Genomic DNA, 14,117 nt, shown 5'->3' with positions numbered 1-14,117 from the left:
TAAGTTTAAAACTTTATTTGTTGACCATTATTTTCTTTCTACTTTAAATTGCACGCGTTGCATAAGCCTTAAACAGATAGTGCTACAAACTTGAAAAAAATGTAAACAAAACTCTCGAGAGAGTTTTTTCTTAATCTTTAAGGTCAGTTTTAAGGGTCAATGCACCCATTTGAGTTATCTATTCCTGGGTATAATCATAATAAGTGTGTTTAATATGACTAGAAACTGCTTGCAAATTGCATGAAACACATGTGTCATGACGACCTGAAAATAAGCATCTTTTTGTCTATTGGCGCCCGTACTACTAACTCAATACCTAATATGATTTGGTATATATTGACCAGAATCTCCTGGTACCCAACTCTTCAGGACACTAACTTTTGTAAAATTCTACTTAAGCTACTTTTGGCTATCTTAGAGAGGGGCTATGTTAGTAAAATTCTACTTTAGCTACTTTTGGCTATCTTGGAAAGGGGTTAGGTTAGGAAAATGAAACTTTCAGGGACAGGTCTACAGGCTAAAGCATGGGTAAATATTTACCAAATCATATTATTGAGTTACAACTAAAGTGAATAAGTCTATAGCTACCACTCAATGCTTTTTTATTCTCTTTATGAATATAATAATCATTTTTGCCAGAAATGAATTTTAGCCCCCACCCCTATATATATCATATTTTTGCACTGGAGGGGGTGGGGGTTATTTATATTTCTGATGTACATGAGTTGTACGTTTAAACAGTACCCCCACCCCCCTAAGGTGCAAATATATACCTTAAATTGGTATATATAGGGGTGGGGGCTGGAATTCATTTCCAACAAAAATGATTAGGCCTTTTATATTTGTAAAGAGCATAAAAAAGGCATTGAGTGGTAGGCTATATTCACTTTATTTGTAACTCAATAGCCTAATATGATTTGGTAAATATTTAGGCCTACCAAAGCATGTCCCTGGAAGGTATTTTGAAGTACCTGCCCCACTCCTTCTCCCTCTTGAGGGTCCTGAAATAGCAATGATTCTCGGCTTGAAACCCCCAGTCCTTGGGTAAAGGACTGCAAGTTAATGTAAATCCGTAAAAAAATTTGCCGACCTGAAAAACTCAATGAGCACCTACCTAAAAAAAGCGCCAAAATGGCAGAAATGCATTGTATCTTGTCACTTTGAGGTCAAGTTGAACTAGAGCTCTTCGTTAGGTTCAACAAGAGACTGAGGAAGTAGGATGGAAGCAAAAACGTACTTTCGTCGAACGAATCCAGCCTGAAAACTCAGGTTTACTTGGATATTATGAATTCCATCTAGTTTTCATCCTCGTGTAAATGGGCTCTTAAGGGCTGGACAAATGTAGCTGATTTCGGGAACCAATTTCAGCATCACTGGGAAAAGGATAGTGGCAAGAAACATTTGTTGAAAGAAAAATTTATGGCGCGAGATTTTCAAAAAAAAAAATCATGGAACAAATATTCAACTGGAGTTTATTAATAGTTAAATGATTGATTTCAGCTTAGTTCTCAGTTTAGTTCTCAGCTAAGTAGCGGCATCTTTCACCACAGACAGCTCTGGCTGAATATTTATTTATATCTCTATTTTTTTGTAATGATCATGCTAAAATTTTAAAAATCGGCACCCATCGGTGCCAAAAACTAGAAATTTTTTTCAATTCAAATCGACGCCGATTTCTTTTAAAATCGTCGCTGATTTGGAAATCAGTTCCTGAACTCAGCTACGTGTGTTCAACCCTTTACTGTAAATAAGGACAAATAGAGATGGCTTAATATAGCACTATCGTTGTGCCGTTATTATTCTTCGGTTGTTGGGCAAATATTACTAACAAAAGTAAATTGGAAATTTTGAATAAGTATGGAGGTAATTTCAATATGCGTAGAGGTATCTTACTTCGTTAGGTTATTAGCAAAATATTGCTAGTAATTTATACTTTATAATTCAACATAAATATGAATTAATTTATTTGTATTATGGTATAACAAAATGGCAAAAGTAATTTTAATATTTTGAATGCAAATTATTTTTTAATTAACAAAAAAAAAAACAAAAAAAGAAGAAGCATTAACAACCAAAACAATAAAAAATTCTAAATAAGATTTATTTAAATTATTACTGACAAAAAAAGGTCACTGGTCCCGAATAAGCAACAGTAAGATAAAGCTCAATAGTTCTGCCTGGGGAAAGTCTGAACCTTTTCAGGTTGTTCAGTATTGGGGGCGTTTTTTTAACTCATCAATGTACTAATATCTTACATCTCTTGTCATAAAACGCTTAAAATGTAAATCTTTGAAATATTGTATTCAATCTTTTGTAAATTTTGTTTAAACGTCTTTCATCATTCCGCTCTAATCAACGGTCCGAGAAGATTGATGAGTAGATAATCAAAGTTATCTCATCTTTCTTGTTCATGGCAGAACTGAGACGGTTTTCACACTTTTTGCTAACATCAGTGAGCTGTAAGATCTTAGAACAAAGATGAGTGAAAAAACGATAATCTTTGCAAAAAGATGTAAGATCTTAGTGCTAAAAAACGGGCTTATTATTTTTCCACCATTTTGAGCCTTGTGTTTACCTACCTGTCAAGGTCTTTGTGTTATCAATCTTTGTTAGAATGTTCGAAGGGAAATCTTATTTTCGGAGAATTGTTTTAAATTAGTCGATTGTCCATATTGAATAATCTTTAGGAAAAAATATATCGTTTTTATGTAGTAATTTTAGTCGAATTATGAAAATCCATGTTTTATATACAATATTCATAAAATCATTGTATTTTCTTTTTAAAGCGTTGCTTTATGATAAATTCTTAGTAATTTAAGCCCTCTTTCAGACTAAGCGTCAATCTATCCCTGCCACTCCTAGTGGCTCACTCTTTGGCTTTTAGTATTTCAATTTTATTAATCCTACAAGTTATTTATTGATGTATAGTTTATCAATTTTTATGTTTCTTTGGATCTGTGCCTTGTCTCCCCCTCTATCTTTCCAATCTAATGAGCCTGTTTTGAAGTTTCTACGACAACGTCTTCTATAAACACCTTATATACCCCCAGGGCATAACTTAAAACCCTTGCCCCGAGGGTTGTGGGGGAGTGTCCTCCTCAAAAAGATATTTTCTATCTGGAAATCATCTACGCTAATAAAATGCCTATCTCAAAATTTTTATTGGATGTGTTTGGGGGAATGATGGGCGTCAGGGGAGGGGGGGGCTAGTTGCCCTCCAATCACTTTTGAATATTAAAAAGGGCACTAAAACTCTCGATTTCCAATTGAATGAGCCCCTTTTGAAGTCTCTACGACGGCCCCTTTTATATGAAGTGCCCTGCTTTAAAGAAAAAAAAAAAAATAAACTGTACATTGCCAACAATGATCTTATACGACCTCAAGGCATAACTTAAAACCCTTGCCCTGAAGGTTGTGGGGGAGTGTCCTCCTCAAAAAGATATTTTCTATGTGGAAATCAAGTAAGCTTAACAAAATAGCTCTCTCAAAATTTAGATTGGATGTGTGTGGGGTAATGATGGGCGTGGGGGGGGGGGGCTAGTTGCCCTCCAATTACTTTCGACTATTAAAAAGCGCACAACCCCGACCAATTTCCTAACGAATGACCCCTTTTGGAAGTTTATACGACAACACCTTTGATACGCAGTGCCCGGGTATGAAAAAAAAAAAAACACATTGTGCCCATATCGTTCTTTACTTAGGCAGCGCTAGCGTGCTGCCTATGATATGGCAATTTTCTACGCCTAAGGCCTACAAATTTTTACAAATTTCCAGATTTCAAATTGAAATTAAAAAATTCTAAAGCATAATTTTTTTTTACAGCATATACACCAAAAGCCATTTTCCAATAAATTAGATAGGAGAACATCATCCCAGAAAACATTATATCAATTCTTTGCATGCTTAGTTAGATTTTAGATCAATTTAGTGTTTACTTTACACTATTTTACTTTACGATTACTATCATCTTTTACTTTACTTACGATTACAATTTCACTTTACTAGTGTTTACGTTACATTCTTTTACTTTACAATTACTATTTCAATTACTTTACTTACGATTAATACTTTACTAATGTTTACTTTACATTCTTTTACTTTACGATTACTATTATATTTTTCTTTACTTACGATTATTATTTTACTTTACAAGTATTTACGATTACTATTATATTCTACTTTACTTACGATTACTAACTTTACTAGCGTTTACTTTAAATTCTTTTATTTTACGATGGCTATTATATTTTACTTTACTTAAGATTACTACTTTACTTTACTAGTGTTTACTTTACGATTCTCCTTTATCTTCTTCTTACTTATCCTTTTCCACAAAAAACTGGAATAAACAAAAATAGGTATCTTAAACTGAAACAATCAGGTATTGCTTGATTTGGGCGAGAAATTTTAGTTGCAACTTTAGGCGAGCTTAGTTCTGCAGAGTAAGCTTATAAGATCGATATGATCATGGTACAGATGCCACTGGGATAATTTCAAGAAAGCTGAATATCTTAAAGATTAATGAAAGAAGAGATTATAAAATAGGAGTGTTTGTATTTCAGTGTTTGAATGCTCTTGCACCAGTTTTTAATGAATATTTTAAAGCCTAATTCAATTTATGGTGATGATTCGACAAGGAATGGTGCTAGTATTATATGTGAGCAACGAAACCCAACGAGAGTGAGTTATGCGACCAGACACAGTTTGAAATTTGTTTCCAGATTTCGTTCACCAAGCATAAAGTGTACCAAAAACTGAAGAATTGTATTAAAAAAAAAAAAAATCTGGAATTTTGCAATCTTAAAGTTCGAGAGAAGTTTTTTTCCTGACCAATTGATTTTTATCCATTTTCTTTTATGTTCTTTTTTAGCAGCTGAGTTGCGTTTTTTTTTGTTTTTTAAAAGCGCAAATAACGCTCTGGTTTTCAGAGGCTATATAGTTATTTCTGGTCTTATCAAGTTTGATAATATTCTAATCTATAATGCTATATATATATATATATATATATATATATATATATATATATATATATATATATATATATATATATATATTGCTAGTTGGTGACATACATTAGATGGATCTGGAGGAATCGGTGATTTGTTTGTCTCGATCATTTTATCGAAGATATTTATTAACTGAGGAAACAAATCCTGCGATGATCCTGGAAAAAAAGGAAAAGCGATTAAAACATTTTATCCGTTTTTTTTTTTTGCTTTAACGCAGAGCTACTTTCTTGGAAATCTCACAGCTTTAAAGAAAAGCTAAACAACAAAAAAACAGATTTATCACAACCTTACAGGCTGCCTACTGTAATGTAAAGGACAGTAAAAAATCGTTTAAATGATCTGTATGAAGGCGAGCAAATAAGCCTGGCGACCATTTTGAAAGCCAAAAAGAATCGAGAGGAAAGCAGAATAAAAAATATCAAAACACGTGACGGAAGGATAACGAAACATCATGAAGAAATAAAAAAGACGGTTTATTAAAACCGTTCACTTAATGGAGCAAGATACTTTTTTTTTACTTTTTTTTCACAGTCAAATTTTTGTTTGGTCGGGTTTTTGTGGCTTGCTAAACTCTTGAGGCTAAGAAATCTGTTGTACACATTGGCATTTAATTTTCTTATAAATAACAAGATGAGAAAGAGTCAAACTTAAGCGTAAAGAGCGAGACGTTGAGGAGGGGACAGCCCCTTACACATACGGAATAAATTGTTTTCGTTTTAAGTTTTAATGTCACTCCTTACTTTCAATTAAAAAAACTTGTTTTTTTTTATTTAATTACAGTTTAGTACGACCTTTAAAACTATAATTTTTAAATAAAGTCCAATAATCGTCACTACAACGAACTTCAACCAGAGTCCTGGTTGAATAAAAAAAAACTACATTTTTTGTTTAACTAGATATATAAAAAAGATGTTTATGATATATTCTGTTTTCAAAAGTTGATTAGCAACGATGATTGAATCCAAAAAAAAGGGGAATTCGGACATTCAGCGGTGAATATCGACATTCACCGATTTCGGACATTCACGCCAACAGACACATATAAAAAATCAAACAGTTCGTTGTAACGAACTTTAAGTAAGGAGCGACCCGGCGAAATAGTAACCGAAACACTAAAAAAACGGAACTTTGATAACAAAAGATACATCAAAAGAATCAGATTTTAATGCTGATTTCAAATATATAAGTTTCATCCATTTTAGTTCTACTCATCTCAGGTGACGCGCCTGAGAAAATTTGCCTGAATTTCAAAAATAAGGGGGAAACACCCCCTAGAAGCTATAGAACCTTAATGAAAATCACACCATCAGATTTAGCGTATCAGAGAACCATACTCTAGAAGTTTCAAGCTCCTATCTTCAAAATGTGGAATTTTGTATTTTTTGCTAGAAGAAAGATCACGGATGCGTGTTTTTTTTCCCAGGGGTGATCGTATCGACCCAGTGGTCCTAGAATATCGTGGGAGGGCCTATTCGAACGGAAATTAAAGTTCGAGTGCCCTTTTTAAGTGACCCAAAAAATGGAGGGCAACTAGGCCTTCTCCCACGTTCATTTTTTTCCCAAAGTCACCCGATCAAAATTTTGAGATAGCCATTTTGTTCGGCATGATCGAAAATATAATAACTATATCTTCTAGGATAGCTTAATCCCCCAAAGTTCCCGGGGGGAGGGCTGAAAGTTATGAATTTTACCCGATTTTTACATATAGTACTGGTCATTGTGACGTATACAGAATTTATCAGGAGGGAGTTGCCCGGGTAGTGGTGGGGGGGGGGGGTGAGCCACGGGGGATTTGGGCGGATATGTGAAGGGCAGAATGTTTAATGGAGAAAGGGACACTGCTATGAAGGGGGTACCGGATTTCCCAGCATTATTTAAAAAACGATCAGAAATTAAATAAAAAAGGTTTTTCAACTGAAAGTAGGAACAACATCAATACTTAAAACAAAAGAAAATATTACGTAGATGATTGGGTTCGCCCCTAATCATTACCTCGCTCTTTAAGCCAAAGATTTTTCTTAGTACTTTCATGAGAGCTATTTATTCTAATTAAGGGCCTTTGTGATTAAGGGATCATTTTTAAAGAATTGGAACAAAATTTGAACTTCAGCGGAAATAGGGAGGTATTGACTAGAGGGTGTACCCCATAAATTAAATATTTAAAATATATGAATATAGAAGTACGTTAAGTATGTTAATTCGTAAGTTAAGATATTTATTACTAAGCAAAACGTTCTTAAATAAAATGAAACAAATTTCTAGAAAGACATTTAACCAAATAAAATTAAAATTAATATTAAAATTTTTTCTTAATTATTAATCTGAGGTGAGCCAAAATCAAAACCTTTATTAATTCAGAAACGTTCAGAAATTAAATAATAAAACAAGTTTTTTAACTGAAAGTAAGGAGCGACAATAAAACTTAAAAAACACAGAAATTAGTCCGTATATGAAAGGGGCTGTCCCCTCCTCAACGTCTCGCTCTTTACGCTAAAGTTTTTTATTGTTTAAAAACAATAGTTATGAGAAAGAGTCAAACTTAAGCGTAAAGAGCGAGACGTTGAGGAGGGGACAGCCCTATTACACATACGGAATAATTTGTGTTCGTTTTAAGTTTTAATGTCACTCCTTACTTTCAATGAAAAAAACTTGTTTTTTTTTATTTAATTACAGTTTAGTACGACCTTTAAAACTATAAATTTTAAAAACAGTCCCAGAATCGTCACTACAACGAACTTCAACCAGAGTCCTGGTTGAATAAAAAAAAACTACATTTTTTGTTTAACTAGATATATAAAAAAGATGTTTATGATATATTCTGTTTTCAATAAAGTACAGAATACCCAATGGGCTTTAGAGCTTTTACGGTTAGGGGAGAGGAAAGGGGCAGTAGCCAAACTTCTCTTAATTTTTGTTCGTTTAAAGTTCAACGTGAGTATACAATTTAATTTTTGCTCGTTTTAAGCTCAAGTTGAGTACTCAATTTTAATTTTGCTCGTTTTAAGTTCAACGTGAGCCCTCACTTTAATTCTTGCTCTTTTTAAATTCAACGTGAGCACTCTATTTAATTTTTGCTCGTTACTACCTTTGGTAGTAATTTCTGGTCGTTTTAAGTTTGGCTTGAGTATTCATTTTAATTTTTAATCGTTTTAGGATTTAATTTTTCTTATATATCAGTACCTGTTTCCTTTATGGTTGATGTGATTGTTTATATTAACCTCTGTTCGTTTTGTTTCAATTATTCCTTGATGGTATGTTCTGATTGTTTTATGTTTAAATGATTATAGGACTTTATTTGTGTTTGTCTTAAGAGAGAATAGATCTTTAGTTTTCTGTGATAAACATTTTTATAAAAGTTTTTTCAAATTTAATATCTGTTCGTTTTTGATTTCCAAAGTTTTATTATCGGAAAAGTAGTATAAAAAAGATACAAAATGCAGTAAAAAAAACTTTTTTTTTACAAAAAACATAATCTTGATTTGCTCAGATTTCAAGAATTAATGCCATAATATATTAAATATTTAATTTATATACATCAGATCTTTCTAGCCATCTCTCTGGGGGAGGGGAGAATATGTGTTTCTTGTGTAATTTTTGTTATGGTCTCAAATAAGTTTTTTTTCAGCCTGCATTTTATTTTCAATTATAAAATATTTAAAAATATTCAAAATATTCAAATATATTTGAATTCTATATATTTAAATTCTATATTAAATTCTATATATTTGAATTCTATATATTTAATATTCAAATATAATTAAATATTCAAAATATTCAAATACTCAAATTTCAAAAATATTTGTTTGTATTTTAAAGGAAGTTAAAGGCAAAAGCCCTACCCATTCCCCGCTGGATACGACTAGCATTTCCAGACTACATTCCAGACTAGCATTTTGAAGTTCCAGCCCTAACTGATTTCCAGACAGACAAACAAGCATCAGTGAATCAGCTACAGTAATTTCTATATGAGAATCGAAGGATAGGGATTCCTCCCAAAGCTTCGTCTAATTCCCTTCAACCAACCCAAACAACCCGGTAATCCATTAAATATGTACGTTAATGTCGTAATATGCTAGAAACATTAGATGGTCCAAAGATTTTAGTAATTTAACCTGAAAATAAGCTATAGTTTTGGAAACCCATGTCTACTCTTTAGAAAACCCAGACCATTAATCCTCTTTGCGATGAGACAAACTGAGTTTCAAAAATAAATGATCAAAAAGAACTTTTCAGGGACGCGCAAAGGTCTGGATTTAAACAGATTTAAACAGACTCATTTCAAAAAAATGAGTATATATATATATATATATATATATATATATATATATATATACATATATATATATATATATATATATATATATATATATATATATATATATTATATATATATATATATATATATATATATATATATATATATATATATATTTAAACCACGATTTAAATACAATTTCTGAAACCACCCTTTCAGAAATTGGTCAAGTTTGTAATCTAAACTCTGTTAAACCTTGTTAAATAAACTCGATGGAACCAAACAAACTCTTTTCAATAAAAACGTCGAAATGACGTGAAACCTTTTCTTAGAATCACTGGAGTTGTGTTTTGTGTGATAATTTGAAAGACAGCTCCAGCTCGAGCCAAGTTGGGAGTTGACTTTCTTCTTGTATCTCTGGAGCTGTGAGCATTGTTGTCCCGACGGCATTTCAAATTCAAGTTGTCCTAGAGAAAAACTATAATAAAAAAATAGTATTGGTAGCACATTAATTATAATATAGTAAACAACAGCAATAGAGCGTACTTTAATGGCAAAGAAACCGCACTTTATATTGAGCCAGCACATAAAAACAGTAAAACAGGAGGGAGGCAGACCCAAGATAACTCCTCGCAGTTGGTTATTGACATTTGATTGGTAATTATAAATACAACTGTTTTCACATTAGTCATATGTGCACTGACTATTTGCCTATCGTTTTTTTCACTAATTTGTTACGATATCTCGCTTTTATCGAACAAATGTAAAGAGTACAAGATACCTCGAGTTAGGCTAGCAAAGATATTAATCATTAAAAATTAACTAATATTGTTAAGTTAAAATACACCGGTTAAAACAGTTTCTCAGCCTTATAAACGGCCATAAAAAAGAGTGAAAAATTAACAGGCAACGACGAGATATTTTTGATGTCTAAGAAGACACCTCTTTCAACACTGCTCAATATTGCTAAGTGAAGACACAAGGGTTCCAATAGTCTCTTGGTCTCTAAAAACGGCTATCAAAAAACGAATGAGTATCCACACTATAATGATGAGAAACTCGAGAGTATCCTATTGAATATCAAAGAAACTTTGCCCAAGAAGTGATTCCAGGACTTTGACTAAGAAGTGATTCCTTTAGTTTCCGAACTACACTCTTCATTCTGTTTTTAGTATATTTTAGAGAAAAATTTAATCATATTTTTTTTTATCAGAGCCAACAAAGTGGAAAAGCCAAGCCCTATATATACATATATATATATATATATATATATATATATATATATATATATATATATATATATATATATATATAAAAAAAAAAAAAAAAAAAAAAGATTGCGAGAAAGAGAAAGAGAGGAGAAAAAAGAGAGAGAGAGAGAAACAGATTAGAGGGAGAGAGATAGCCCGAGCCTTATTCCTATAAAGGAAGAAATAGAGCAAAGGAAGGAATCATAATACATTCTTATACAACTGTCCAGAAAAAATTCTGTACCATTTTAGCTTCTTTCGCTATTTTTTTTCTCCGTTTCTACGATGGAAAAGGTATTTTGGTATTCGCAATTAAAAGGCTAGGAAATTACAAAATCGTCTAAAGCTTCAATTACCTGGGCAGAACTAATTGTAAAGACTGTGGATTCAGTACAGGTGTAAAAGTAGAATAGCCAAGATACAGGGTATTTTTCGCAATTAAGATGAATAGGAATATAGGTCTTCCAACTAAGACTAGGATATTGGAAACCCAATATCCTTCGAAAAGTTCACGAAGATAAACAAGATATTTTCCAGAGCTGTATATGGGTAGTATATTTTGGGTACTTTGGGTGTATGTTCGGGTAGTTTTGATAATAGTTTGACTGACTGTACATCGAACAATAAGCTATACGAAAAACATGGTTCAATACTACTTCCTAACAAGGTCGTATCCCCGGGGGGGGGGGGGGGAATAACCCCCCATGAATGTTTGACTAATAAAAAACGTAGTAAAAATGAATATAAACATATTTTTGATGCGTTTTTAAAGTTTTTTTTGTATTCCCCCCCCCCCTGAAAAATAAAAATCCTGAAAACGGTCCTGCTTCCTAGGGCTATAACAAAAGAAAGGTTAAGAACACCAAATCACGTTTTACACATGATAGGTTGAAAAAACCGAGCTTTCAGGCGATTCAGCTGGGGCCAAACATGTCGGTTCCCAATTGAGTTGGAAGGGGTAATAAAATATAGTTTGAAGAAAATAAATGGGAAGGAGTAAAAAATGAAGCTATGAACTGATTGGGATGGATCGAAAGTGTGCACAGCTTACTGACCTCAGTTGGCTAGGTACTGCAATGAGTTGTAGCAACTGTAACTGATTCTAATTGTTTATTTAAACTGATTTGAGGCAATTTAGAGTTATTGAATTGGTTATTTAATGTTTTTTAAAACTGAAATGACAACCAGACTAAATAGCCCGAAGAGTTTTAATGTACCTTAAAATCGGAATACGAGCTGGGGGTTTCCAGTTCCCCGCCAGAATCATTATCCTGAGCAGTCAGCACACTTCGATCACACTTTCCAACACCCTGGGGAGATCCAAGCTCTGTGACCGATTTTCTTTGGCACAGCAAAGGTTGTAGAACAGTTCCCAACGGTGCTGAAACTCCTGGCGATGTATGATCAAGCCACTTCACACCGTCGGCAGACTTGGACCGACGCTGCCGGAAATTCTCCATACGATCCTTGAAAATCCAAAAAATGTCAAAGTAAATCCTCAAACAAAAAACTATACACTTTGTCTTTGTTTTAATAACACAGTACACAGTTTTCACAATAACACAGTTTGTTTAAAACACAGTACACAGCGAATATAAAACAAACAAATGTCCAGTGAAAGTGGTACATATGCACTGTGGTGGATACTTTGGCATAGTGTACCATAGCATATTCAGTACCAGAAGAAGTTAAAATAAAGAGTCAAAAGGTGTAGGTGTACTTTTTTAAATTAAGGCTCTGAGCCGTGTCGTCACAGCCTACTTCAGTGGCTACTCGGCATTCAATGGTTCATCCTGATGTGTACATCAGAATCGCGCATGCGTGAAGCCGGAGCATGAATCTTATGTGGTTTTAAATGTGTTTCACTTTTCTTTTTTTTCTTTTTTTTTTTTTTACGGAGAGTATAGTCTTTGTCGATACTGTATACTTTCTCTACTCTGGTTCTGAATCAATAACAGTCAGAGCAATTATGGGTTAAAATCTTGGCTTGGCATCATTTTGTAACAAGGTTCTGATCTGGTAATTTGGCCAAAAGGATAGAAAAAAAATAATTATATAAGAACCACAACGAATCCCAAGAGACTAAAAATCCTATAAAATGTATGACTCTCTGAAGGATTAACAGGAAGAAGAATTGAATTCACGCCAAAATTTTGTTTAGAACCTTACATTTCTGAGCACGTCAGATTTATGTCATATTCATATTTCGCGTCATTTCGTCATATTCAATAGCACATACACATTCTAAGAACATAAATTACACCATTCCCGCCCCAGAAGTGGTCATACCTTTTTTTAGTATCTATGACGCATGCAAAATTACACAAGATAGCTAACTGCTTTGCAGAAAATTACAATTGAATAACGAGTTTGTTATTTAAGCGTCTGTAAAGGATAGAAATAGGAATTACTATTTAATATCTATGACACGTGCAAAACTACACAAAATGACAAATGACGCTGAACAGATAATGATAATGAACTGGGACAAAAAACAACAACAATTACATTGAATTGTAGACGAAAACGTAACTTAAAACCAAAGAGTAAGTCGATAATTATGCTATTGCAGAATTTAGATATTTCAGAAAATTGCGATTGAATAAGGGACGCGTTAAGCAGGAAGGAGGAATAGAATCCACGACGGAATTTCTTGACTCTATAATGTACTATATATATATATATATATATATATATATATATATATATATATATATATATATATATATATATATATATATATATATATATATATATATATATATATATATATATATATACATATACATATATATATATATATATATATATATATATATATATATATATATATATATATATATATATATATATATATATATATATATATTCCATGCAACATTTTGTTTGCAATTGAATGTGATTTTGCTGTTTCTTATTCCATGCCTTTTTTTAGATGTTCAGAGTCATTTGTCATCTTGTATAATTATGCATACGTGATAGGTACTAAAAACGAAACGACCACTCCTTGGGGAAAATGATGCACTTTTTGCTCTTGAAATGTGTAAGTGTGACGTCACTCACATGATTTTTTTTTTTTTTGCATTATGACTAAGACGAATTTTCTCAAATTTGTGACCTATCTAGATCGTTATTTCAAGCCAGAAAATCCCAGGGGGGCCAATTAAAAAAAAAAAAAAATATAGAGCCGTTTTCAAGAAAAAATCTATGCATACACACACCTATAATATATATATATATATATATATATATATATATATATATATATATATATATATATATATATATATATATATATATATATATATATATATATATATATATATATATATATATATATATATATATATATATATAGTGTTTTTCTTAGATCAGAGATGTCACAAGGCCAGCCCAAAAACTTCCAGCTGGGCAGATTGGGAGGCTACTGGTACCAAATGCCCGATTCCAAATTGAGAAACATACTGGTAATTCGCCTCTTATTTTTCTTGTTCTTATTTTTCTTTTCTTTTTTATGTCCTAAGGGTTTCGGATGAGATCTGATTTAAAAAAAATTGTTTGGAAGTTTGGATGTACTTTTCCTATAACGGTATCTTTATTACT

At 32.3% G+C, this 14,117-nt stretch overlaps 1 protein-coding gene across 1 annotated transcript in view; it reads right to left on the bottom strand.

The window, feature by feature from the left end:
* Positions 1 to 1,176: 1,176 nt before the first annotated feature.
* Positions 1,177 to 14,117, bottom strand: part of LOC148944870 (uncharacterized) — a 40,160-nt gene continuing 27,219 nt past the window's right edge. Inside the window, exons 2-5 of the mRNA XM_089098873.1 lie at positions 11,732 to 11,980; positions 9,587 to 9,731; positions 5,073 to 5,164; positions 1,177 to 1,257 (exon numbers count right to left, since the gene is read on the bottom strand). Of these exons, the coding sequence (XP_088954999.1) occupies positions 1,177 to 1,257; positions 5,073 to 5,164; positions 9,587 to 9,731; positions 11,732 to 11,974 (561 nt within the window). The 5' untranslated portion in view covers positions 11,975 to 11,980. The remainder of the gene's footprint in view (positions 1,258 to 5,072; positions 5,165 to 9,586; positions 9,732 to 11,731; positions 11,981 to 14,117) is intronic.

This window comes from Artemia sp. Qi Xiang Cuo, chromosome 13 (genome assembly GCF_049724085.1).
Source record: "Artemia sp. Qi Xiang Cuo chromosome 13, ASM4972408v1, whole genome shotgun sequence".
NCBI lineage: Eukaryota > Metazoa > Arthropoda > Branchiopoda > Anostraca > Artemiidae > Artemia > Artemia sp. Qi Xiang Cuo.
Note: the sequence above shows the minus strand (reverse complement) of the source record. Positions and strands in the feature narration are given on the sequence as shown.